Genomic DNA, 27,844 nt, shown 5'->3' on the forward strand with positions numbered 1-27,844 from the left:
AGACAGGACACAGCAAATTTATCACCAATCATCACTAACTTAACATTAAAATAAAACTTCTTGACACTAGGAGCCTAATTAAAAAAAACTTAAAACATTTTAAGGATGTAGGTCAATTTATCAGTGGAGAGTTAAAATCCAACAATAAATTTTAGTCTGCAGGGCCAACAAAAGTTTTGGGATTAAATTTTGTCAGACCATTAGTTTAGTATTAACACATACATGTAACATCTAGAGACCAGACTCTACATTTCTCTCTAATATTGACTCATGAAAACAAGGGCTTCATTTCAATGTTCTATTTTCTACTGGGCTTGAGTGACAAAATCAATGAATTCTGTGTTATAATAATCAAAATGTGCTACTTCTAATCGTGTTCTACAATATCAAAACTAGAGCGTCCATAAGATATTTTAAAGTGATCAAGGGCCATAACTCTGACAGTAATTATAGGAAATAAATAGGATTCTTCATCTCATGACCTTGAACACTGTGTATAAATTTTAGAATGGCAAAAGCAATTATGGACAACGGACAGACAGGGGTGACAACAATATACAACCACATTTCAATGTGAAGGTATGAAAATAGAGATCTGAAGATCTCATGAATGACATTAAGGAAGTATTCATATGTTACCATAAACTTATGTAAAAATATTTCATTTTTAAATATAGAAATATTGTGATTACGAGTCATGCGGTTTGTCATTTAAAATGGCAGCTTCCACGTGTCCATCAATAAAACCAATCATATATACTGAGTCAGGTATTCTATCAGGTAAAGATGATGTTTATAGATATGATTACCGTTAAAATGACTCATTGATTCACACAAATCCATTGTTTCAATGGCATGTACTTAATTGAACTTAAAATACATATTTGATGTCATCCTGTGATTGTTCGTCTACCATTATTTAACACAATTTACAGGAAAAATACAATTGAAATCATACATTATACTAAATGAAATATTGGACCAGTGTGAGGATTTCATTAAAATGCGCAATGAGTAGGACATTGGCTAGTATATTGAAACAACATTCAGGCTAACGTCCTTGTGTGGTATCTATTTAATAAACCACAGAAAATACACCTGATGCTATTTTATTACTATGCGATGTTTTAAATAGCATTCTCTAATCTTTATCAAACAATTATAGTACGGTAAATGAAATGAAACGAAACAGAGTTTAATGTCCTATTGTTCTGCTCCTATACTGGGCTAATGAAGACGGGCATACGCCATACAGTGTGCTATGAGGGAAATTTTGCCCGGACAGCGGCACTACGGCCTACTCTTATATCGAATTCAAACTGTCAAGGGATCTTTTACGTGCACGCTAATGTGTACACGGGACCTCGGTTTTTCGTCCCATCCGAAAGACTAGACAGCTGTCCTTGTCAGGCCTTCCGTCCTGCATCACTGACAAGGGGAAAACCATGCCGGAAAATCTGGATGAACTTTCTCGGCCAATGAAGGGATCAAACACCCGACCTCCAAGCTAGCGAGCCAGCGTCTTACCCACCGTGATCCCCCTGCGGTAAAAGACATTAATATTAAACCAAGGATTTTTATTCTGTTAATAAAACCTATTTGATATTGTTTTAACAACTTATTTTAAACTGTTTCAATCACATTTAGTAATTAAACTGACATGACAAGCCTAGTAGAAATGTCACTTACATGTAGTTTTAAACAGTGATTGTATTCTATAGAATTGTGTCGTGTACATCTTAAAATCTAGTAAAACTGTCAACTATGTGAATTCCCCATATCAACAAGACATGTTCTGAGATATTCCAGAAAGAATAACAACACAGTGATCATAAAACCCCCCAAAAAACAGGATTACTTCCAAACATTGGGTCATAGTCTATATTTGTCTTTTCTTCTGAACGTCACATATTTCTTAAATATTTCACATACCAATTAAATTTTTCTAAAACTTTGAAAACAAGTTATTTATCTACCTTAAAAGTGGCATCGGTTGTTCTAGAAATAAAGATATAACTTACTGTTCAAATCTAAGATATGCATATTAACTAATGGTTGAAATGAGTAGGTACACAATACTGATAACATCCTGGTATGTATATAAGAGGATAGAATTCAAAATATTTCACACTTATACTATAACCTCTAGATCATCAAAAGGTCATAGAGTCTGGTTAATCTATCTCAAATTAAATCTAAATTCTTCAATTCACTTCAAATATTCCACATTTGTTCCTTATTAAACTTCTAACATGGCTTCATATAAACAAATCCACTCTCTCAATATATAAGTAGCTGTATGAGATGTGTTGGGTTCGATGAGTAAGCCGTGACTGTCCTTCCACCCACAACTCACTGAAATCTTATATAGAGTAATAATACACTGTATATACATAAACACAAGGTAGGGCTGTCTCTTCAAATCAATATATTATAACAATGGTATCGGACAGGCTATGATTCATTATGGTATTTGGTAACAACAGTTTTAATAGTAAAGATTACAACTCAGGGATTTAAATTAATCATATAACACGACACCAGAGAGTTGAACAGAAAAGGTTTTTTTAGGGTCTTGGATTAGAAATCAGTGATTGGTGATTAGAGCTTGAAGGGATTAGTGGATTAGAGTAAGCCATACCTGTGTTAATGTTTGAGTATACCTTTTTTGGATGGATTTAACAAATTTAATGTGTACTTTATCATTGTATACAGCAAGTTTTAAACGTGGGTTATAGATAAGGTTTAAATCTTGAGGTCTTGTACAGAAATTTTGTAACTAGATATAGGTAGAATTCTGTGTGTTTTTATATAAGTGAATTAAAGGTATGAAAGGTGTAAATGCAGAGAACCTGTACAGAAAGGGGTTTTTAATGATAAGGATTATAAGTGGTTAGTGATATATATAACTGAACCAGAGATTAAAGGTTTTCTAGGGGTTAAATTAGAAATCAGTCAAGGATGTAAATTGATGACATAACTTGAGTGATTATTGTAAGCCATAGTATAGAGTTTGATAGTTATGGCCACTTTCCACAGGTATGTGATTTCTACTCAGGTGTGAAGCCAAATACAGGATAGATTACTCCCATACCCTCTCTTATCACAGTGAATTTTAACATCATGTTGTAAGGATTTTAAATTAAAAACACTTATATGGATATACTACTTCTGAATTTATTAACATGCTACGTTTCGTTAATTATATATTGCACCACATTTTTGTTATATATCATTATTTGCTTGATAATGATATCTGTATGTGTATCGAAACGTAGTATATTAATAAATTCAGAAGTAGTATATCCATATAAGTGTTTTTAATTTGTGAAATCTACCTCTATATTATATGTCTTATAAGGATTATGTTGTAAGGAGTCAAAAACTTGGTTGATATTTTTACCCATTTTTTTTTTTAAAATACTCCTTCACATATAGAGAGAGAGAAATGGGGTTTAACGTCCACTCGACACAAACTAGGTCATTTCGGGACTAACATATGGTTCAATTTTATTTTCATAATTCGCTTGCGCGTAGGGGTCTTTAGCAGTGGGAGGAAACCGGAAGACCCGGAGAAAACCCACGAAGTTGGACAGGGGACCCTACTCCTGGTCACGTACAAACGGGGAATCGAAACAACGCCAGTTGAATCAATGATACAGCACGCACATGCTCACCATTCAGCCATCCAACCCCCGCTTCACATATAAAAAAACTTAATGAAATCAACCTGTCAATATCAAGTATAATATATTGGACGTTTAATAAAAATCAACGACATCGGAAACTAACAAACAAAGACTGGGATCAGAGATGATTATAATCTCTGGAGATATCACAGAATCCAGAATATTATTTTAAAACTTCAAATACAAGGAGTACTTTTATTAAGAAAACATTTTAATTCAAATATTTTTGTTGTTAAATCAGTAATATTTTACACATGGCAAAATCATAAAGGCCATTCATAGCCTACACTGGTGTATGATTTCAGAGAGAGAGAGAGAGAGAGAGAGAGAGAGATGTTACTCCATTGCTTCATTTTGTTGATAAGCAACAAGTACTGTATACTGATAGAATGGAAATCAGCTGAATTTAAAACGATTTTCCTTATCCTGTATTATATCATTCCTACCTGGGAAAATATTTCCAACTATTGTATTAATAGGTTTATAAGACATATGAGAATACCTGTTGAATGAAACAATGTAATTTACACCTGCGGGTGTCAAGAGGAAGAGTGTAATGATACATCATTAATAAGTGGATGAGAGTGGAGGGAGAGGGGGATTAAGATAAGGTATGATGATGACACAGGTGATATAAGATACAGGTGTGTTGTAATTAAAAGTTTTAATTACTTCTTCTAATTATGATCAAGGTATGTTACCAGGTGTGTTCTATATAGATAAGAATACAACCTAAAATGAAACAAAATACAACTTCAAATTTGACACAGGTGATATTAGATACAGGTGTGTTGAAATTATAAATAGGTATAAAGTATATTTTAGGTGTGTTAATAATAGATAGATAAAGATTACAACACCAGATAATATCCTGTCATCACAAGGTTAAACAATGTCAAAAACGAACATCATTTTTAAACAACAATAGTGCCGGACTTCTGCTGAAAAATGTATCGACTTATGATCCGTAAAAATAATGTAATTTTAGAGGAATTTGAAACCGGTACGGATCAGTAGTAGTTGGCACGTTTTCATTCTATCGTATTACAACATCACATAATTTTGTAGGAAAATTACTGACATAAATCTAAATACAGTACAGGAATTAAATATAAAAAATAACAAGGTGCAACTATATTTTATTACGTACGAATCTGAATATTTTGTTGACACATGATTTTTGTGTGTGGTCTAAAAACTGCCTGCTTAAATAACGATCAGAGTTATATATGGCCCTTTATTTTAGGTAAAAATGTCTGACAAGAAAAATTTTGAAATCCCATTACTGGTGCATAGATACAACCGAAATCTTTAATTACAGTCCTGTGTAAAATCATTTAATAATACAGAATATATTTAATCCTTCGTCATCAGTTTATATTAATTCCGGGTTATCATCCGTTAACATCAAATCTTCACTTCCTATTTTACTACAATGTCTGAAGTGAGAGTGAAGCAGACAGGAAGTGTGTTATTTAAAGTTAACAATCTACGATTAATCTGTGGTTGTCAAGATGGTCGTGATTACCAGGAGATAGATCACACGGAGCGTATTTTACCTTTAATTCGTGATCCATATAATCTATACATCATTCTCTCTAATTACTAACATTAATCACAGAGGTCACAGAGGTCATACGAGGTTACAGGTCAAATGATAAAAGTCATCAATCTAAATTCACAAACTTTCACTAATCCTGAACTTCCTGAACATCCCAAATTTTGTAAATCTAAGTATATTATTTGGTTCATTTCAGATCTAGTTAAATATGCATTATTATGTAAGATTTAGATAAAGAGTTGTCTGTTCTTGCTGTAAGTAGTTACAAGTGTTTGAAGTTTTGAGATTAACGTCCGCAAACTAGGTCATTTCGAGACTAACATGTGGTTCAATTTTAATTCAATAGCAGTGGGAGGAAACCAGAGAACCTGGAGAAAACCCACAAGGTTGGACAGGTGACCCTACTCCTTGTCACCTACCACTGTGGAATCGAAACCACGTCAGTTGACTCAACGACAGACATTATGACACAGTGCGCGCGTGCTAACCATTTGTCCATCAACCCCCACGACAATTTATAAAAATATTAAACAGATATTTATAATGATAATTCTTTAGCTGACTTTCTGTTCACCCATTACGGAAGCAGAAACTCTGACAAAACAGGTCCACTGAAAGACTTCTACCATGCTTTAGTCTCCAACAACGATATAAGGGGAGGAGCGCACAATCTGACTTAACCCTGAAAATTTTGAAAAAGAATGAAACCACTATATAAATTTCCAACAATATTTATCAGTATATTATTTATACAATATACCCGCTTTAATATGAAAGATTCTTTTAGCCTGTGGCATGTTTTATGATAAATGTTTGTCATATTTTTAAAACAGTTGGGTGAATAGCTTTATTATGACTGGTGTAAATAAACTGTTTAACACTAGTCTAAGATAGCAATCCATATATGGAATAGAAAAAATAATACGAAACATCAAACATAATACTAGGAGAGAAATGTTCTGCTGCCACTGGGCTAACGAGAGAGGGAGGGAGAGAGAGAGGGAGAGAGAGAGAGAGAGGGAGAGAGAGAGAGAGAGTTTAACATCCACTTGACACAAACTAGGACTAACATATGCTTCTATTTTATTTCCATAATTTGCTAGCACGTAGGGAGGGGTCTTTAGTGGTGGGAGGAAACTAGAGGAAACCCATGAGGCGACCCTACTTCTTGGCAAGTACAACCGTGGAAGCGAAACTACACTAGTGACTCAATGACAGACCTTATTGTTTCACACACCTTATTGTTTCACACAAGATAGGCATGCACCAAATAGTGTGCTATGAGGGAAATTTTGCCTGGGTAGTGACACTATGGCCTATTCTTCATTGAATTACAAGTTCTTTTATACAATTAAGTACACAGGACATTGACTTTTTGTCCCATCTGAATGACAAGACACTTATCTATTCCTTGTCAGGCCCTCTGTCCTGTATCACTCACTGACAATCATTCTTAAATCACCACTTACAATAAAATACCTATTGTTCTCAGTGAAATGGATTTGATGGAATACCCTTGAATTACCTGTGAGCTATAAGTTGATTTATTACATAATATCATTCTGATGAAGATCTTTACTACAAAGTTACACATGTATTAGCTAACACTAAGCCAGCGAGTAGTTTCGGTGGTGTTTATGAAATTTTTGTAGCCAGCTATTTATCTGAACTACTGACACTATATCAACCTGGCCCTTTAGTTCTTATAACAAGAACACTCTTGTCCGATCCAAGACTCACTTATTTCGGGAAAGCTATGAGAATTAGACTTTCTGTTCACATGTTATCATTCCGATGGGACAAAAAAAAAAAGTCCTGTGTACTCTTTGGCATGCGTGGTAAAAGATCCCTTGACAGTTGGAATTCGACATCAAAGTAGACCATAGCGCCGCTGTCCAGGCAAAGTTTCCCTCATAGCACACTGCATGTCTTCATTAGCCCAGTCGGAGCAGAATAGTAGGACCTTAAACCCCATTTCATTTCCATACAGAAAACAGATTAAAGCCTAAAAAAACTTCCTGGTTCTCGTACATCAGCCATTTAAATTGTCTTCTTCCATGTAGAAAACTACAAAACTCTCTATTCCAAAGATGAAAACCAAAAACACTTCCTGGTTGTAGCACTTCAACATGTCATTTACAGGGTTTATTAGAGATGACATGTTACATGCTGGTGCACTAGAGAGATACAGTTATTACTCCACAAGGTTTAAAATAGATTCAAAGCAGAAATACAGTCATTGCTCCATAGGATTTAAAATAGATCCATAGCGGAAATAAACTCGCACAAAAAAAAAACACCCATTTAAAATACACGAATAGTTATTCAGGGCCCTTATTCATAAAAACTTAAACTAAGATAAAATCGAAATTTTAAGAAATACTGCAATTCGATTGGCTGACCAGTAAAATCAATTTGCATATATCCAATGAAGTTGCAGTGTTTCTTAAAATTTCGATTTTATCTTAGTTTAAGTTTTCGTGAATAAGGGCCCAGATCACAGTCAAATTAAAATATAACATTACATTGGCACTAAAACTTATAAAGATCAAACAACATCATCTAACAATAACATCACCAACATCATTCAAAACATCAACAATAATGTCTAACAACATCACCAACATCTAACAACAACGTCTAACAACATCACCAACATCTAACAACAATAAAATCAAGATCAACAACATCCAACAACAATATCAACAACATCTACAATATCTAACAACAACATGAACAACATCTTCAAATAGTTTGTTATCTCTTGACCTGACATTCAGTCACAATGACAAGCCACTTAAACATGGCCACCATTTATAATATAAATTATACGGAAATAAAATAAAATAGGGTTTAATGCCCTACTTTTCTTCTCCAACTGACATACGCCATACAGTGTGCAACGAGGGACATTTTCCTCAACAGGCTATCAATCTTTCAATGGGTCTTTTACGTGCACGTTGATGTGTACATGGGACCTCAGGTTTTCCATCCCAACCGAACGACTAACCCCGTTGATAAGGGAAAACTAGTCAGGAAAATCCAGAAGAACTTTCTTGACCAACACCAGGATCAAACCCTTATGTGTACACTGTAAACCATTCGACCACCCAAACTCGCCCCCCCCCCACCACACCAGGATCGAACCCTGATGTGTACACATTAAACCATTCGCCCCACACACACACACACCAGGAGCGAACCCTGATGTGTACATTGTAAATCATTCATCCATCCCCTCACACACACACCAGGATCGAACCCTGATGTGTATACTGTGAACCATTTGGCCACCCAAAACCCAACATTTATCATGAAGTAGAAACGGAGTACAAATAACTCCATCAATCCTCAACCCAATCACACGTGGTTGTTTCGAGTTAATAGTCCTCCTAATAATTGAATCAACTCACTACATTTATCATCAAAGACGAAAAATAACACAAAATTACTCAATCAACCATTGCCCATGGTTTTAACTTTCATTTGGTTGGGTTTTTTTACTTACATTAGATACAAAGTTACCACCAAAGACAAAAATAATACACAAATAACTCAAGTCTTGCATGGCACACATGGTTCATAAATTCCACGCTGTTATAAAAATCTATATGGTACACAAACTTATATTAGATACAAAGTTACAAAATTATCACTGAAGACAAAAATAACACACACATAACTCAATCTTGCATGGCACGTGTTCGGTAATTTGACATTATGTTAATATTCTATATGATACACAAACTTACATTAGGCAAGATGTCAAGAATGGTTCCACGTTTCTCTTAGATTAGTGAATAGATCACTTGGTTTCAGTTTACAAGCTTCATGCCGTCTGCTACTGCACTAAATACGTCTGCTAGTATACAGTATTCTCTTTACATGTCCAATCAAAAGTAGTTCACAAATAATTCAATCAAACATCGTTATAATTCCATGTAACATACTACTGCTACTCTATTAAAACGAGTGTTGACGTCCTCCCTCGCACTTACAGTCCGTCTGCTACTACACTTCAGATGCGTGCGCTAGTAATTCTATGTTAATAATCTATACATACATAAACTTACAATTCTATATCTTTCACTAGTATTCCCTGGTCAAAAATAGACCAGAAATATTTCAATCCAATTTAAACGACACCTATAAACTTACAAGCCGTCTGCTAGGATGTGTCTCGTCTGCTAGTACCACACAACTGTAAAACATACAAGCTCTCTTATCTACTAATCACAAAACATACAACCTTTCCACTTCAGTATATTTTTTTCTGTGTTGTTGCTGAGAAAACTCCATCAAGATAAACGAAAGTAGAGTAGATTAGTTCAGGCTGTAGTTTATAAATATCGGTATATTCCTGGTAGTTTATAAATATCCGTATATTCCTCGTAGTTATTAACCCAGACGACAAGATACATATGTTCAAACTTTAAATCACGAGGAAAACACGCCAGTAACAAATCAAGTTTTAATGTCAAACTTTTCTGCAATGACTGGGCTAATGAAGATGGGCATACAACATACAGTGAGGTGAGTGTGCCATGAGGGCAATTTTGCCTGGACAACCACGCTACTGTCTACTCGTTTAGCGAATTACAGGACCCCTGTTTGTCGACTCATTTGAACAATAAATTAGACACATGACATAAAAATCTCAGGTGGAAAGATAGAAAGTTTACAAATTAAATCAATAAATCAACGATAGGCTTAATATTTCAAACTTTATCGGGTTGCGATGACATGAACAAGTCAATCAGGTGTAAATCTGCAATGTTTAAATACAGGTAAGTTTACTTAAGTTTACTAATTATAGGTAGACAGACAGGTAGGAGGTCTGTCCGACTATACTAATTATAGGTTCAAAGTGTGACTGTTAATAGGTTTAAAATAGTCAGCTCCACCCAATGTTTATAAAATCAAAGTTCAACAGTTAAAAATAATATAATCTTAAAGTGGTCATACCATATAATCTTAAAGTGGTCATACCATATAATCTTAAAGTGGTCATACCATATAATCTTAAAGTGGTCATACCATATAATCTTAAAGTGGTCATACCATATAATCTTAAAGTGGTCATACCATATAATCTTAAAGTGGTCATACCATATAATCTTAAAGTGGTCATACCATATAATCTTAAAGTGGTCATACCAACATGAATCCGAGAGAGAGAGAGTTTATTTCAATAATTCGCTTGCACGTCGCGTTCTTTAACAGTGGGAGGAAACCGGTGGAATTGAAACCAAACCAGTTGACTCAATGACAGACCTTAAGATACAACCATTTGGCCATCCAACCTCCCCGAAAAGCCACAAGGTTTGACAAGGTACTCTTGTCACAATCAAGATAGTAATCAAAACTACGTCACTTAACTCAATGACAGACTTGTGATTTGATGCGCAAGCCACACCCCTCCCTCTTTGAACTGTAAATGAGAAGCGGAATCAGATGTTCTAGAAAGTATAAGCACACTCTGCCTTAAGCAAGACACCTGTTACTACTTCCTACTACAGTTTGAATCCAAGTTTAACTATTTCCCATGGGAACAAACACTTTTGGTGGTCCACTTATATTTTATTATTTCCAAATGAAATGAAACCATAAAATAAGTATAACAATAAAATTGACCAGACATTTTTTTTATCAGGAGAAAATGAGGTGCAAGGAAGCGTAACTATTTCATCAAGAAAACAGGCAATTAACCTTTGTTTGTGAACAATATAACATAATTTTCTCACTTTAATGGTTTCTCAACTTCATTGAAAGCCTATGAAATGAAATCAAATGGGGTTTACTAATATCTTATTTCTCTGCAGAAATCCTATAAATTCAAATGTTATAATATTGTAGTTTTCAGGGAATACCTCCATACTAAACCTAGGCTGTCTGTCTTCAGTTAGCTCCGCTTGAGAGCAGACACTAAGCTAGTTGACCGACATTTTAGTCAAAAATCGACAATTTTAGTCGTAAACTAAGTATACTTCAAAAATTTTGTTAAGTATTTATTGTCAATATGTTCATTTTTCATCATCTTTTCTTAAACTATTAGAGCAAGAACGGTCAGCTCTTTATTTTAATTTGGCATACAGGTAATACAGCTTTAATACAAGCTGTGTAGAATCAAATAAAACAAAAATAAACGTATAAAAATAACAAGATATGATATACTCACTATCAATATATATATTATAAACTATATTCGCAATCATTCTGACTGTATTCCACAATTTCTTTAACAATTCCTTTTAATTTGACAATCCTTGTTCAATAAGATTTACGACCTCAAATTGGAACCTTTATAAACACTAAACGATATGAATTCACAAAATCACAGAATAAGATGCTCAAATCTTGTCATTGAAGCAAAAAATGAGCTGAAGAAACCACTCGAAAGACATAAAATGAGGAATAAGGTTCTCAAATCTTGTCAATGAAGTAAAACACAAACTCAAGAAACCACTGACAAGACAGAAATAAACATCTGCGAGGTCGTCAACATAAAATACCTCGTCACTGGTTGTTTGCCAGCAGTAAATAAATAAACATAGCACGATAATAAACAAGAGTTGTAGATATCGCTACTTTATGTCAAGATTGGGGAAGAGTTATCGCCATTATCCTTCTATACTTGACGACCAAGTCTTAAAATATCTTCATGAAAAAGATCAACGAATGGAATTCGACTCTTAGTATTATTTAGACGTATGTTTTTAGCAGACGACAACCTAATCCGTTCACGAGAATTATCTTAATCCCAACCCATCCCTTCATCTCTTTCATATTTTCTACAAGTTTAACTCAACATCTTTAGTTTAAATATTTCGTTGGAAAATGGTATTAACGCCTTAATTCTCGAAAATCTTTCACTCAGCTAGCTCAGTTTAAATATTTTGTTAGAAAATGGTATTATCGCCTTTTAACATTTTCTAGGAAATCTTAAGTTCAACTATAGCCCAGTTTCAATATTTTGTTAGAAAAAGGTTTTCTCGAAAATCTTAAGATCCACTAGCCCACTTTCAATATTTTGTTAGAAAAATGGTATTATCACCTTTAACGATATTCTCAAAAATCTTTAAATGGAGTAAAGGAAGTTTACCTCACAAGAATTCAGAGCCACTGCGGCATAGAGTGTACGCCACAGGCTAATTAACCAAGCAGTCCAGGGTTCGATCCCCATCTTAGACTGGAAATTTCTCTAGGATTTCCCAGAGTTGTTTCCCCTTTGGCAGTGGGGTACAACAAAGGGCATTGCAAGGAAAACCCAAGATCCCGTAAAAGAACCCTTAGCAGTTGGAATTCTGTCGTTGTCTAGGCAAAATTTCCCTTACGGCACAATGCCTGTCTTCATTAGCCCGGTTGGAGCAGAAAAGAAGGTTGTTGAAACTTGGTATAGTGAATATATGTCCTGGATGATTGCCCTTGTCTGAAAATCGGGGGGTTGGATGACCAAGTGGTTAGCATATGCGCGCTGTATCATAAGTTCTGTCATTGAGTCAACTGGTGTGGCTTCAATTCTCCGGTTGTACGTGGCAAGGAGTAGGGTCGCCTGTCCAACCTTGTGGGTATTCTCTGGGTCCTCCGGTTTCCTCTCACCGTTAAAGACCCCTATGTGCAAGCGAATTGTTGAATAAAATTGAACCATGTGTTAGTCCCGAATTGGCCTAGTTTGTATCGAGTGGACATTAAACCCCATTTCTCTCTCTGTCTGAAAATCTGTTTGATCATTCTCAAGACAACAATCGTCACGGAAACTGGATACAACTGCATCCCGAAAACTAGAACATCGTAAACTGGTAAATTTCCAGTCAATCGAAGTAGTTGCAGCCAGTTGGTTCCAGTCGCTCACAAATAGTTTGAACCTAGATGTACCCAGTCAAACTTGGCCTACCCTAGATTTAAGATATCTCATACATATTAACTTAAAGTATAATATATTCACCAGAATCAATAATATTTGAATATATTCAGTTAATAGTTATTTCCATTATGTAGTATTCAATAACTTGTGATTACCATGGATATAGAGAAATAGCAGACATCGCTTAGAAAATCAATAAATCCTCACAAATTACAACATTTTTCACTACAAAATATAAATGGAACAAGTCACTGAGCCAATGACGACAGCATAAAATACAACTAGTACATGTACCGGTATACCAGCAATATAGTTCTTTATTAACATGTTCAAGGAATTTGTTCATTGCATTCTGAATATACAACGGGATGAGGAGTCATGGTTGCTCGAGTAAATCCATTTGTTAAGGCCAGCTCAATTTTTGTCATGGTCGTTGAGATGAAAATAAGGTTAGGTGACCTGATTGTTGGCGAGGATGTAGGTTAGGGTTAGTTTTAGGGTTTGGATTAGCGCTAGCCCTGTTTACGTTACATGTCCTTTGACCAATCTTGAAGTTGGCCTTATAAAATAGATCTAACCAATGTTGCTCATTAAGCAAAGCACCGGCTTACTAACCATGAGGTTCAAGGGTTCAATCTCGGTGTTGGCCGAGGACGTTCCTTAGTATCTTTCAGTCTGGTGTCCCCTTGTCAATCATGCAGGATGGAGTGGTGTCCCCTTGTCAGTGGTGCAGGATGGAGTGGTGTCCCCTTGTTAGTGGTGCAGGATGGAGTGGTGTCCCCTTGTTAGTGGTGCAGGATGGAGTGGTGTCCCCTTGTCAGTGGTGCAGGATGGAGTGGTGTCCCCTTGTTAGTGGTGCAGGATGGAGTGGTGTCCACTTGTCAGTGGGGCAGGATGGAGTGGTGTCCCCTTGTCAGTGGTGCAGGATGGAGTGGTGTCTCCTTGTCAGTGGGGCAGGATGGAGTGGTGTCCCCTTGTCAGTGGGGCAGGATGGAGTGGGGTCCCCTTGTCAGTGGGGCAGGATGGCGTCCCCTTGTCAGTGGGGCAGGATGGAGTGGTGTCCCCTTGTCAGTGGTGCCGGACAGAGTGGTGTCCTCTTATCACAAGTACATGTTGGTGTGCACATAAAAGAACCCTTGACAGTTGGAATCAAATTATTATCTGGGCAAAATTTCCTTCATAGCCAACTGTATTGTACATGCTCGTCTTCATTATCTCCGTTGGTAGAGAACAGTGGGACTTTAAACCCTACTATATTTCATTTCATTGATTGAATGGATTAATGGAATGAAGAACTGATGATATATTTGAAGAGAATCATGAAATGGTTGTATGTACGGAGAGTATTTTATCAATAAACGTGTTTGATGAGCATGCTCTATCTTCTGATAAGAGAGATAATCAAATATTATAAAGTCATGATTTAACAGATTCCAATACCACTACCTTCTTCATAAATCTTTTCAACCAACTGATTTCAAATTGATTTAATTAGGTTGTATAAAGCCTAAATAAGATGTGTAAAAGATAGAGATAGATAGAGAGAGAGGGAGAGAGAGAGAGAGAGAGAGATAGAGAGATAGGGATAGAGAGAGAGAGAGAGAGAGAGAGAGAGAGAGGATGGGGTTTAACTCCACTCAACACAAACTAGGTCATTTCGAGACTAACATATGGTGTTAATTTTATTTCAATAATTCGCTTGCGTGTAGGGGTCTTTAGCTGTAAGAGGTAACCGGAGGACCCGGAGAAAATCCATGAGGTTGATCAGGCGACCCCCTACTCCTTGTCACTTACAACAGTTGACTCAATGACAGACCTTATGATACAACACACACACACACTAACCATTCGGCCATCCAATGCTCGATATTAGCTTTAAAATTGACAAGTCTACTAGTAATATAGCTTTAAAACTGTACAGCAATTAACGAAATGGGGTTTAAAGTCCAACTTCTCAGCACTGACCTGGATAATGAAAACGGGCATAGGCAATGCAGTGTGCTATGTGGGGCCTGTTTCTCGAAATCTTAACTAAAGACAAAATCCAAATTTTAGTAGATACTTCAATTTTGATTGGGTAAGCACTAAAATCAACCTAATATTATCCAATCAAATTACTAAAATTTGGATTTTATCTAACAGGCCCCAGGGCAGTAACGCTATGATCTACTCTTCGTTCAATTCCTACTTCCAAGGTTTTTCATATCATCCAAATAACTATACCCTGCACCCGACGAACTTACTCGGCCAACGGCTGGATCGAACCCTACTGGATAGTAAGGCAGCGATTCCATTGAGTATAGCGCTGGCTCACTAAGCAGACGGTCCTGCTTTCGATCCCAGTGTTGACCAACCAACTTTATTGGGATTTTCCATCATTTTTACAACTAATGAAATTACAACTGACTTCATTAAATCTGGCTAAATAATAAAATCAAGACTTACGAAGAAATAGACATTAATACTTGTTTCCTAAGCAACTCTAAAAGCTTCTTCCAGACAACAAAATAATAGAAAATCTCTTGTCTTCAGTTCGACCACATGCACTCTGCCACTTATTACAGCTACACAATGAGTAGTGCATCAAGAAACAAATAAAGACAACCACATGACATGAACTAATATGATTAACGGAGTCTCTGATAACATATAAATAACTGATTTTATGGGTGTGATACGTAACTTGTAGCTACTGTAATATTGATAACCAATATTACATACCAATAACAATATTAATATATCAATATTATTATCTAATATACCTATAAATATTATACACACTAAGTAGATATATATTACAACATTTTATATAGTCAGTCAATCTTCTCTAATCAGTTAAATTAACTTGGGTTTAATAGTCGTATTCATGCAATCTTCTCCTCCGTCAACGTCCTACTTTTCTGCAACAAGACGGAAAATCAAATTCTTATCCATTTCTAGATTAAGATGAGGAAATGAAATGTGGCTTATCTTCCTACTTTTCTGCACTTGGAAGATGGGTCCACACCTACAATGCCATTTGCCGTAAGTGGAATTTGTCCAGGCTCCATTGGAACGGCCTGCTCATATTTCGTTTTCCAACTCTCAGTGTATCTTTAACCTGCTGGACTTTCGGTTTTCAGAACAATTAGCAAGGTCATCATCCCTAAACCAGACCAGAAAATTATAAGGAATTCTAAGAAATTTTCTTGAAACTCAGCATGGTTTCCACTTTAATTTCTAGAACAAGTAATTTCAAACATGAGTACATGAATATCATATGTCTAAATAACTGCATCTTAAGTAGAAGTGACATTAAGTGTTCTAGAATAAGTAAGCATAGTTATACCTATACTCTAAATAAGTGATATGAATTGTTCTAAAACAAAGGTAATATCATACCTGTCTCAATAACCTCAGGTAAGAATACAGCTTGTCTTATCTAATGCCTGATCTCACACATTCATCAGACTACAGGTAAGACATACACCTGGATTTTAAAATTCTAACCATGTTACCGAAGTCTCACCTGACTAGTTTCACGTTTACTAGTTTTTTTTACCTGTGATAAGGTTTGAGTTTACCTGGTATTATTAGTTATTTATAGTAACAACAGATGCTGTAACATAACTTTTACTCTCTGAGTTTTTTAAAAGAGATAGGTAAAATATGAACGTATATAACATAAGTAGATTATATTTACATTGATTCCCTTTAAAGCTGGTGAACATCATTCGTATTTCTTTTAGAGAGAGAGAGAGATGAGGTTTAACGTCCACTCAACACAAACCAGGTCATTTTGGGACTAACATGTGGTTCAATTTTATTTCATTAATAAGCTTGCACATAGGAATTTTTAGCAGTGGGCCGAAACCGGAGGACCCTACTCCTTGTCATGTATACTGTACAACTGGGGAATCAAAACCACGCCAGTAGACTCAGTGACAGACCTTATGATACAACGCGCACACGCTAACCATTCAGCCATCCAATCCCCCATTTCTTTTAGAACATTGCAATAATCTAATTTTTCACGGCTTAATTCACGTTATTTACATGTAACATCTAATTACTGGTAAGAAACAAAACCAAAATATAAACAGCAGATAATATCCTATCCTATCCAACGATTGAATCAAAAAGAGGCCTCTCTATAAAATTTGATCTATTGCTTATAGCAGCGTTCACTTATTTATATTGCAAAATCTTAAATTCTTCACATCATTGTAAATATAACCGATACGTTTTGGGGGTCTGATATTCCTTTTGGTGAATCAACTTTCAGATGAACAGCTTAAACCGCAGAAGTTAGTTGTCAGTCAATACCAATCATATCTATATCAATATGAATCAATTTATAATAACCAGATTGCTTCACTAACATTGATATCAATACATGTGCTGTTCTATAACTTTCTATAACACTGTGAATTCTTTCATGTCTATTTATAATCCATCGATCTCCTGCTGTAACTTTATCAATCTGATTACAATACAGATCTATATTTCGTTTCGTTTTTTTATACTTTCGATGGCCTACACTACATGATAATCTGACCGGTTGTAGCGATAGGATGCATCAGAGGTCATACGAGCGGCTTTTGACCCTATGACATCAGACATTTGATTAACCAATCAGAATTGATGTTACTAGTGGATTACCCACAGTTCCGTGCAAAACATGCCTAAAGCTCGCCGTAACAGACCGTTTCATTAGCTAATCCCTCACATCATTCAGAACACGTCAATGATAGCAACTCTTTCAGATCCTAGTGTAGTAAAGACAATTTAGTAAAACGAAATTTTGAACTATAAAAAAACGAAATGAAATATGATCTGTGTTTTAATCAGATTGTAACTTTATATATTTGAAAATCACTGTTTATTGCTTACAATGTCCGTGTACATGTTTATGTCTTGTCTGCAGTGTTGGCTTTTAGGTTTCATTTGCCTGCCGTGCAGTCCTCCTGCGCTTTCTATAAGGACAACACAGTGAACTCTTTTATATAGGGGGCTTGGATGGCCAAATGGTTAGCACGTGCACGCTGTATCATAAGGCTGACCTTAAAAATATCTTTGTTTCGCCTAACGCGACCGACTAACTAAAACCACCCCCGACTTAAATTATTTTATTGCACTTTTCCACGATCTTTTTATTTTATTTTGTGTGTCAACCTGAAATATATCATGAGAGTTATTTCCCTATACTATGGCTATGGTTTGATTCATTATTGAAACTGGTTGATCAAGACGAAAGCGTCATAGGTGTCGCTTCTCAACAAAATGGTTGCAGACGAATACACGTCCATTCCCACGAAATAATTCTGCCTCTATGTCTGTGGTGCGTAGTTTTAAAACATGACGACGATATTTTCAATATCCGTTTTCGAGAAAAATGAAAGCACAACGCGCACTATCGTTAAAAACGTGTTGAAGGAGTTTCACACTTCAAGTTCGTGGCTAATCAAATGCGAGTCGGGCATCACGAAAAATCCCGATGTCATTGATTTGTTTGCCAATAAAGAAGACGAATGTTTCCACCCGGAAAATTATTAAGCTGTCAAATTAGCTCTTAAGTTTAATAAAAACTTTCAGTTCATTACTTTTTACGTCAGACCCCAAATTCATTAAACAAAATTAATGAATCTGTAGTATACAGCTAATAAGTTTTCTGTATTGATTTCTCTGACTTTAAAAAAAAATCTGAAAAAAAAACCGACCTACCGACCCTTCTCCTCGATTGTGGGTCGGGTTTGGTGAAACAAAGATATTTTTAAGGTCAGCCTAAGGCCTGTCATTGAGTCAACTGGTGTGGTTTCGAATCCCTGGTTGTACGTGACAAGGAGTAGGGTCGCCTGTCCAACCTCATGGGTTTTCTCCGGGTCCTCCGCTTTCCTCCCACTGTTAAAGACCCCTACCCGCAAACGAATTATTGAAATAAAATTAAACCATATGTTAGTCCCAAAATGACCTAGTTTGTGTCGAGTTGACGTTAAACTCCATTTCTCTCTCTCTCTATATATATATTGATAATCCATCTCCACAAATCTTACATGTATAACTCTCTATAATTGATATTTGTTGTTTATGGCTTACAATGTCGGTGTAGTTTGTGTCTAGTCCACATGTTTGTCGTTAGGGGTTTGTTTGCATGTAGTGTGGTGCTCCTCCACTTACTTTAACAGTACCACAATGATTTATTTCATATATTTATTATCCAGGTGGAAGCAGACGTTACGCTACTAGTTGCTCCCCCTGATGATCTATCTCACAGAATAAAATCACTACACGTAATTCAAATTTATTTTAACTTAAATCCAAATACTCCATTATTCAACACAATACCACACAATCCTGTATAACTATATTCAACATTTGTTTCTGTCGAATAAATTGACACCTTTACCAAAAAAAACCAAAAAAAATCTGAAAACTAAACGTTGAAGAAAACCATCTTCTGTCAACGTAAGTCTATTTTAGCACCATAAAGCTTTATACTAACGATCTTGACAGGTAAGTAAACAATCTCACCAGGTAAGTAAAGGTATTTAACTGTTGTAATTATACTTTACACTAGCTAGATCTGAGTAACAGCTGCATGGGTATATAATTATATATATAATGTAAACCGTTACATGGAATTAAAAAAACCTTAAAGTGACAAAAAGACAGACAGACAGACATCAAATACTGTATTATAAAACAAAGTAAAGGGCAATGTGACATGTACATTTCAAACAATTTATTATTTCGTCATTTCATTTTATCGCTTTTCTCTTAAAAGTTTAAATGAATTCAATTCATAATTTACAATAGATGTGTTTAAGTATTCTACTTTTTTGCACCTAAAGCACTAAATACAGAGAAAGAGACAGAGAGAGAGAGACAGAGAGAGAGAGAGAGAGAGAGAGAGAGAGAGAAAGAGAGAGAAAGAGAGGGGTTTAATGTCCACTCGACACAAACTAGGCCATTTCGGAACTATTTACGGTTCAATTTTATTTCAATAATTCGCTTGCACGTAGGGGTCTTTAGCAGTGGGAGGAAACCGGAGGACCCGGAGAAAACCCAAAAGGTTGGACAGGCGACCCTACTCCTTGTCATGTACATCCATTCGGCCATCCCCTCCCTCTCCCTAAATCGGAGAAAACCCACGAGGTTGGGCAAGTGAGCATACTCCTCGTCATGTACGTCCGGGGAATCGAAACCACGCCAGTTGACTCATTGACAGACTTTCTGATAAACGCACACACATAACCATTGACCCCCCCCCACCCTCATACAGCGTGCCATGAGATAATATTACTTGGAACTAAGGGTACTACAGCCTACTCTTTTAACTGTCAAGAGTTCTTTTTACATGCATACCAATGAACTGGGCCCTGATTCACGAAATTTTAACTTAAGATAAAATCCAAATTTTAGTAGATACCTCAATTTTGATTGGCTAAGCACTAAAATCAATCTAATATTATCCAATCAAATTACTAAAATTTGGATTTTATCTCAGTTAAGTTTTCGTGAATAAGGGCCAAAATCTTAAAACGTTTTTATGTTTGTTTGCATTATTCTTCCCTTAATAAAGTTATTTTATTATTCCATGTCTAATGGTAAGTACAGGGTTTTTTGTGTCGAGTGAAAGTTAAACCCCATTTCTCTCTTTGTCTCTCCAAGTCCAAGAAGTTATCAATTCAAGATCGTAAGATAGGTCAAACAGGGTGTTTACAATTTCTACCCTATTTTCATGAGGATGTATAGTTAAAATAATAAATATTAAATACAGGGGAGACTGCACCACACACAAATCAACGAACAAGACACAATTCGCAGAAATCACAAACAAACATACATAACAGATTAATTGATTTATTACCCGTCAGTCATCTCGCACCTTTAAATATCAGACGCTATAATTATTATATTTATAACGTCATATGTCTACTAAATAAATTCTCATGATCAGAAAATCAATAAAGAATTTAATATTTATAAAGTTTAAATATCTGCTGAGTTACTTACATGTATTAGTAAGTCAGCAATTTCTATGTAAGTAATGTCACTTTCCAACTCGTCTGAGGAAATGCATACGGATGTTTAAATGTCTGCCGAGTTGGTTTTACTTGATGAGATATTTTTTGTTTATTTCTTGCAATGTGTCGGTAGTTTGTCTTGGTCGCAGGTTTATCTTATCGAATTTGTTTGCATGTAGTGCGGTCCTCCTGCAGTTATTATTAGTAGTCAATCAGTTGGTTTCTGACTTAACTAAGAAAACCGCGTACTGACAATATAGTTTGTTTCTCATTCTTCTGCATGACGAGTCAGACAATAAAATACAAGATCCCACACGTGCATGTTACTAGTGCATGTACAGATAAAATATTCCCTTGATGATTGAAATCAAAGAATAGCAGACAGATATAGCAGACGTCTAATGCACATTGCCAAAACTTTACTTGCCAAATATTTACAATAATTGAGAGCCAAAACAAGAGATGCACATAATATATATTTAAAACAACCACAATAATATAAATATGGCCAATGCAGGGATCGAACACCCGACCTCCAGGCTATCGAGCCAGCAAACTTTATCAAGCAAATGCTATGAAACTTTTTAATTAAAAGATCAAGTAATTATGTTTATTACATATTCAATTGCTAAACACCGCTCAAAAAAAATATTTATTTTAATACAATTATCACAATATCCATGCGGAACGTTAAGGTGAATTAATTTCACAGAATGAATTTTACAAATATGTCCACATAACAAATTTTTAATAAAGTTGCATTAAAATTACCATATTTGTCTCCAAATAGCAGAATTCTGCACAAATGTAATCCTCTTTTGGCTAGTATAAACTATAAAGCCATAAAGATTTAACAAATATCTTGCGGCCACCAGTAATGTTAAAATTTCAAAACTAACTCCATACCTGAATGACATAAGTCACATGACCTGTGGTCACTCCGTCCATCAGTCTGTTTATTAAATATTTCTCGTTTTACATCCGATGACCTACAAACGAAATAACTGACCAGACAAAATACACAGAATGTTTGCGTTAAACTTCTAATTCTCTCGCTAACATTTCCAAAACAGTGCTGGCTTTTCTTTTCACGTAGCTCTCGATTCACACTTGTTTACTGTCGACAACAGTTGACAAATATGGGTGTTGGTGTTTTGTCAACATTCGGGTAATTCTCCTGAACCAATCAACAAACTTTTAAAAATACCAAATTCACTCGTGAATTACAAAACGTGCATTAAGTTCTTTAAAAATTCATGGAAGTTTAATCTAGACAGTGAGTGTTAATTCTGACATTAACGTGACTGAAATCAACTTGCAATTTACTTTTTATACCTGGGCACTGTTTCTGAAATCTTATATTCATGTAACTAAAGATAAAATCCAAATTTTAATAGATACTTCAATTTTGATTGGCTAAGCACTAAAATCAATCTAATATTATCCAATCAAATTACTAAAATATGGATTTTATCATAGTAAAAATTTCGTGAAACAGGCCCCTGATAATTAACTCTGCTCAGTTTTTGGGGTTGGATAGCCGAATGGTTAACATATGCGCGCTGTATCATAAGGTCTGTCATTGAGTCAACTGGCGTGGTTTCGGTTGTACGTGACAGGGACGCCTGTCCAACCTGATAGGTTTTCTCCGGGTCATATAGCAAATTATTGAAATAAAATTGAACCATATGTCAGTTCCGAAAAGATTTAACCAGACTAATAAAGACGAGAAATATTCAGAAACAAATAATGAAGCATTTTTATTATTTACAAATCTGTTCCCAAACTGTAATATACAATATCACAATATTTAAATTAAATGAAATGGACAATGGAGTCTAATGTCTTACTTTTGTGCAGCAATTTGAAATGAAATGGGGTTTAACATCCTACTTTTCCGCACAGATTCGGCTAAATGATCAGGCTAATTTATAAAGGGCATACATGTACGCCATGAAGTATGCTACGAAGGAGATTTTACTGTAGTCTACTCTTACAACAATTTTGATCAATCAGTCGATCTTTCACATCTTAAAAACAGAATACACCAATCAGGCGATCTATCACATGCTAAAAACAGAATACACAGAACCAAGGTTTTTTGTTCCATATTCGAGCATGAAAACAAAAACCAGTGAAAATCAAAGAACTTTGTCAAATTCTAATCGAAATTAATTGCAGTTGCGAAGACCTGCCAGAAATACATGTAATAACCTCACAGATATAGAAGCTGACATCCATCACTGCAAGATCAAAAACATTAGAAAGTTTCTCCAGTCTTCTCTCATCAATATCCAGACGCATGAAATCAAGAACGGCAGTTCAGTGTGTTTGGAGTTATTAGAAATCAAGACTATTTTTTTCTAGGCATTTACTCCAACCTGCTATTTGGAAGGAAGCCGTGAATTCTGGTTCAAGTTGATACCCAGGAGACCGTCTGCTAGACAAACTGTCATTGATTCATCATTAAGTGGGCATATTAACGCATGTCGTCTTCTCGCTACATGGGTATGAAGTCTGATCAATAAAATAATGAATGCCAAATGAAATATTCGATATAAGCAAAGAAAAAAAACTTTGTAAGATCATAAAATATGGGGAAAAAAAGTAAAATATTAATAATACTATAAAATGTTAAGTCAGTAGAATTCTGTATTTTAGTAAATAATTCAATGGGGTTTTTTTTTTAAAAGATGCATTATGAGCTAAATCTGTTCATCGCTGGTCCTTTCTTTTGCCTTCAAATTTTATATAATTAATTTGACATTTATTCACATGACAAGCTCATATACAGCTCTCCAGACCCTTGGATGGCCAAAATATTCAATGGATTAGACAATACAGATCTATATTTCGTTTTGTTTTTTTATACTTCCAATGGCCTCTACTATATGAAGATCTGACCGGTTGTAGTGGAAGGTTTTTGACCTTATGACGTCAAGACATTAATCAGTGTTGACGTTTCTACTGGTTTACCCACAGTTCTGAGCATCTCACCCCCAAAAACTCGGCATAACAGATCGTTTCATTGGCTAATCCCTCACATCAACCAGAATGCAGGTTATATAACAACTCTTCCAGAGCCTAGTGTAGTAAAGACAAGTAAAACGAAATTTTGAACAATAAAAAAACGAAACGAAATAGAATCTGTGTTTTAATCAAATTAAGTTCAAACAATATTACATAAGACCAAAGTGTTATAAAATATGAATGATGACGACAAAATTTACATAATCTAATATACCACATTACATATTCAATATCCTATCCAATATGATCGCCTACATAATTCATTCGACACCATCTGTGAAAGTTAATGAGGTTAAAACATTCCCTCATCTCATGGGCTCCGCGCCAGATTGCATCCAAAACAAATTGATCAATTAATATCGAGAATGAAATTGCCTTCCAATTAAATCATGGAAAAATCTTAATTTAAGAAAGTACGCGGAGATAAATTATTATCAACTCGGGACAGATTGGAGAAAACTTCGTTAATTCTCATGCTTTATTCTCAATTAACTTTGATACTTGAAATAGGAGATCTCGCTGATTCTGGAACACCTTGTACCACGTCTTATATATCTGGGAAGTTACTTGGATTACATGATTATTAAAGGTTTATATTCAACCACTTATCGACCATTCAAAATACGAGAAATTTCCATTCTTAGCCAAAATAAAGTTTTTTTGTTTTTTTAGTTTTTGCCGTAATTACAAATTGTTTAATTTTAAACATAGTTTGTCGATATATTTTAGCAGTCCGTTCTACTGTACTACGGGTGGGATCTCAAAATCTTTCTGGGACCCACCCCAACATACAAACAAGATAAAGACAGATATTTTCCATGTAAACATTAGTCATTCACATGGGACCAAAAGCAGAAGTCCTGTTTATACATTGGTGTGTGCACGTAAAAGATCCCTTGCTAGTTGGAATTTGATATAAGAGAAGGCCATAGTGCCGCTGGCCTGGCAAAATTTTCCTCATAGCACACTGTATGGCACATGCACGTCTTCATTAGCTCAGTCGGAGCAGAACAGTAGGACGTTAAACCACATTTCATTTTGTTTCAATGTAAACCGAAAGGGAAAATTGCACTTTAACTTAATATTTACCCAAATCGAGTTGTTTTTTGTTAATGTAGAATTACTTTGTTTAATATTTACATAACCTCACTATTCAAAACAATTACCACAACAAGTTGATGTAAACTTTTGTCCTAGATAACAGACAAGTGATCGAAATGAAATGAAATGGGGTTTAACGTCCTACTGTTCTGCTCTTATACTGGGCTAATGAAGACGGGCATACGCCAAACAGTGTGCTATGAGGGAAATTTTGCCCGGGCAGTGGCACTATCGCTTACTCTTATATCGAATTCCAACTGCCAGGGGATCTTTTACGTGCATTCCAATATATACACGGAACCTCATTTTTTGTCTCATCCGAAGGACTAGACAGCTGTCCTTGTCAGGCCCTCCATTCTGCACCACTGACAAGGGGAAACCACGTCCGAAAAACAAGTGATCGAGGGTAAGTGAAATGAAATAGTGTTTAATGACGATACATATACGGCATGCAAATATTGCTCAAGACACATAGCTGAAGTTGTTATATCCTCGAAAACGGACAAACAACAATAAGAGAACTAAATTTGCTTGTGCGTAGGGGTCTTTAGCAGTGGCAGGAAACCGGACGACCCGGAGAAAACCCTCGAAGTTGGACAGGTGATCCTACTCCTTGTCACATACAACCGGGGAATCGAAAGCACTTCATTTGACTCAATGACAGACCTTATGATACAACGTGCCATCCAACCCACCTTTTTAATTGGAGCTACATATTTCCACAATCAATGTGTTTGAAAACGACAAGAGAATCATTGTAGAAACGTACAGCTCCGATTAAAAATACAGTAATTGTGGATCCATAGAATTTTTGTCCTCGCTAATGGACAAACAACGATAAGTGAAACGAGTGAAATGGGTTTTAATGAAGGCACGCATATGCCATGCAGTGTGCTACGAGACAAATATTGTCTGGACAGGGTAATCAAACTGTATACAGGAAGACCTTCTTTTTCTGTTTCATCCGTAAAACTAAACAAATTTTCTTGCTTGTGCTTAATGAAAACAGGAAACCAAGCAGGATGTCCTGCTAGTGAATAGGTTTGTTTATTAGTAACTCTCCTATTTCACGACAACACAATGAAAATCCAATACAACAATTTATCAAGTAAAATTCACAATTTGTTTCCATAAATTGCTAGTTGATTTACGTGTCAAATGGACAATATTAATATTGGTACGGAACTTACCATTGTAGAAAGCATGTCCGCATGTCACCATTATGAATGACTGTTGTCAGCCGTGAAACTATCTCTTCCAGAATACAAAAGTCAATTGTGGAAAAAGTTTGTTGAGAACAAAGCCTATCAGGTCATGTCAGGACAACTAATGGAGAAAATTACTGGAAAATGTCACACTGACTTAATATTCGCGAAATTGAACAATTTTCATCGCAGATAATTGTTTTGTTAGAACGGATTGAAGAAAGAGGACATGAGCAGCTATATGGCTGAATGACAGCATGTCTTTTACGCCTTGTAGGCTAATTTTAAGATGAAAATGATTCCATGTTATTTCTGTTCCGTTGTGATAAAACATGTACGTTTATATCTGTGTGTATACTCAATCTGATTAAAATACTGATCTATATTTCGTTTCGTTTTTTATACTTACGATAACGTACACTACATGAAGATCTAACCATTTGTAGTTGGGATGGGGGAGGGGAGTCGCGTCAGGGGTCATACGAGCGGGTTTTGACCATATGACATCAGACATTTGATTAATCAATCAGCGTAGATATTTCTAGTAGGATACCCGACAATTCTGTGCATCGTATGGCTGTCTGAAACTGTTGTGAGATATACTAATATCTCATTCAGACGGTCAAGTTGAACTGGTTTAAAAATTCGGCAGATCGATAAACCAGTTTAATTTGGTTGTAAGCTATCTTCTTGGCAAAATAAGGAGATGTGCCCATGCGAAACGACAAAGTCTAAATAATAAATTTGGTTTGTTTAAATTAAGTGTGAACACAACAATAAAATAAAACCAAGTACGAACAATCCAAACCATTAGACAAAATTTGAAGTCCTAAAAAAAAACAAAAAAAAAACAGTATAGGCAAAATAGTGTAATAAGGCAAAATAGTGTTATCAGCATATACCCTTGCAATTTTAACTAGTTTGAACGTCAGTGTCTGAACCACCTATAATAAAATTCTCTGAGGAATGTAATAGAAAGTTTGAACATCAGTGTCCGAACGAACTATAAGATAAGTAACCTATAGTAAAATTCTCTGAGGAATGTGATAGAAAGTTTGAGTCGTGCATTGGCCTCGAGATAACATTATATAAGGTACATGTATAAACGGGTATAAACAATGATGGGAAAGATGACCCAACATTCCGTAAACCTGTGGTCAGTATAAACAATAACTGTAAGATGACCCAACATTCAGTCAGCCTGTGGTCAGAATAAACAACCCTAGCCTTAAACAAAATAATTAGAGGTCAATGAGATGATATTGAGACCCCCTAATAACGCTTGAATGATATTATAATAGGTTTTCAACACTCCATTAACTTCTCAACAGACCATCTTTACACCATTAAATAATTAGATGGGAACATAGGGTCTTTACTGGTTAAAA

The 27,844-nt window shown here is 35.5% G+C and overlaps 1 protein-coding gene across 12 annotated transcripts in view; it reads right to left on the bottom strand.

Moving 5' to 3' along the window:
- Positions 1–27,844, bottom strand: part of LOC126822730 (disks large-associated protein 5) — a 106,593-nt gene that overhangs the window by 14,550 nt on the left and 64,199 nt on the right. Inside the window, exon 1 of one of the 12 annotated variants that reach the window (XR_007680969.2) lies at positions 22,027–22,302. The exons of 5 other annotated variants lie outside the window; for them this stretch is intronic. Coding sequence is in view for 3 of the 7 variants with exons in the window: in XM_050551757.2 (XP_050407714.1) it covers positions 2,022–2,088 (67 nt within the window). In the remaining 4 variants the exon portion in view is untranslated. Of the gene's footprint in view, positions 1–2,021; positions 2,305–9,002; positions 9,374–11,428; positions 11,681–15,559; positions 15,642–21,891; positions 21,993–22,026; positions 22,303–26,441; positions 26,668–27,844 lie in introns of those variants that run through there. 6 more of the 12 variants (XR_007680971.2, XR_007680976.2, XR_007680970.2 and 3 more) reach the window with 6 other exon arrangements.

This window comes from Patella vulgata, chromosome 5 (genome assembly GCF_932274485.2).
Source record: "Patella vulgata chromosome 5, xgPatVulg1.2, whole genome shotgun sequence".
NCBI classification, from domain to species: Eukaryota; Metazoa; Mollusca; class Gastropoda; family Patellidae; genus Patella; species Patella vulgata.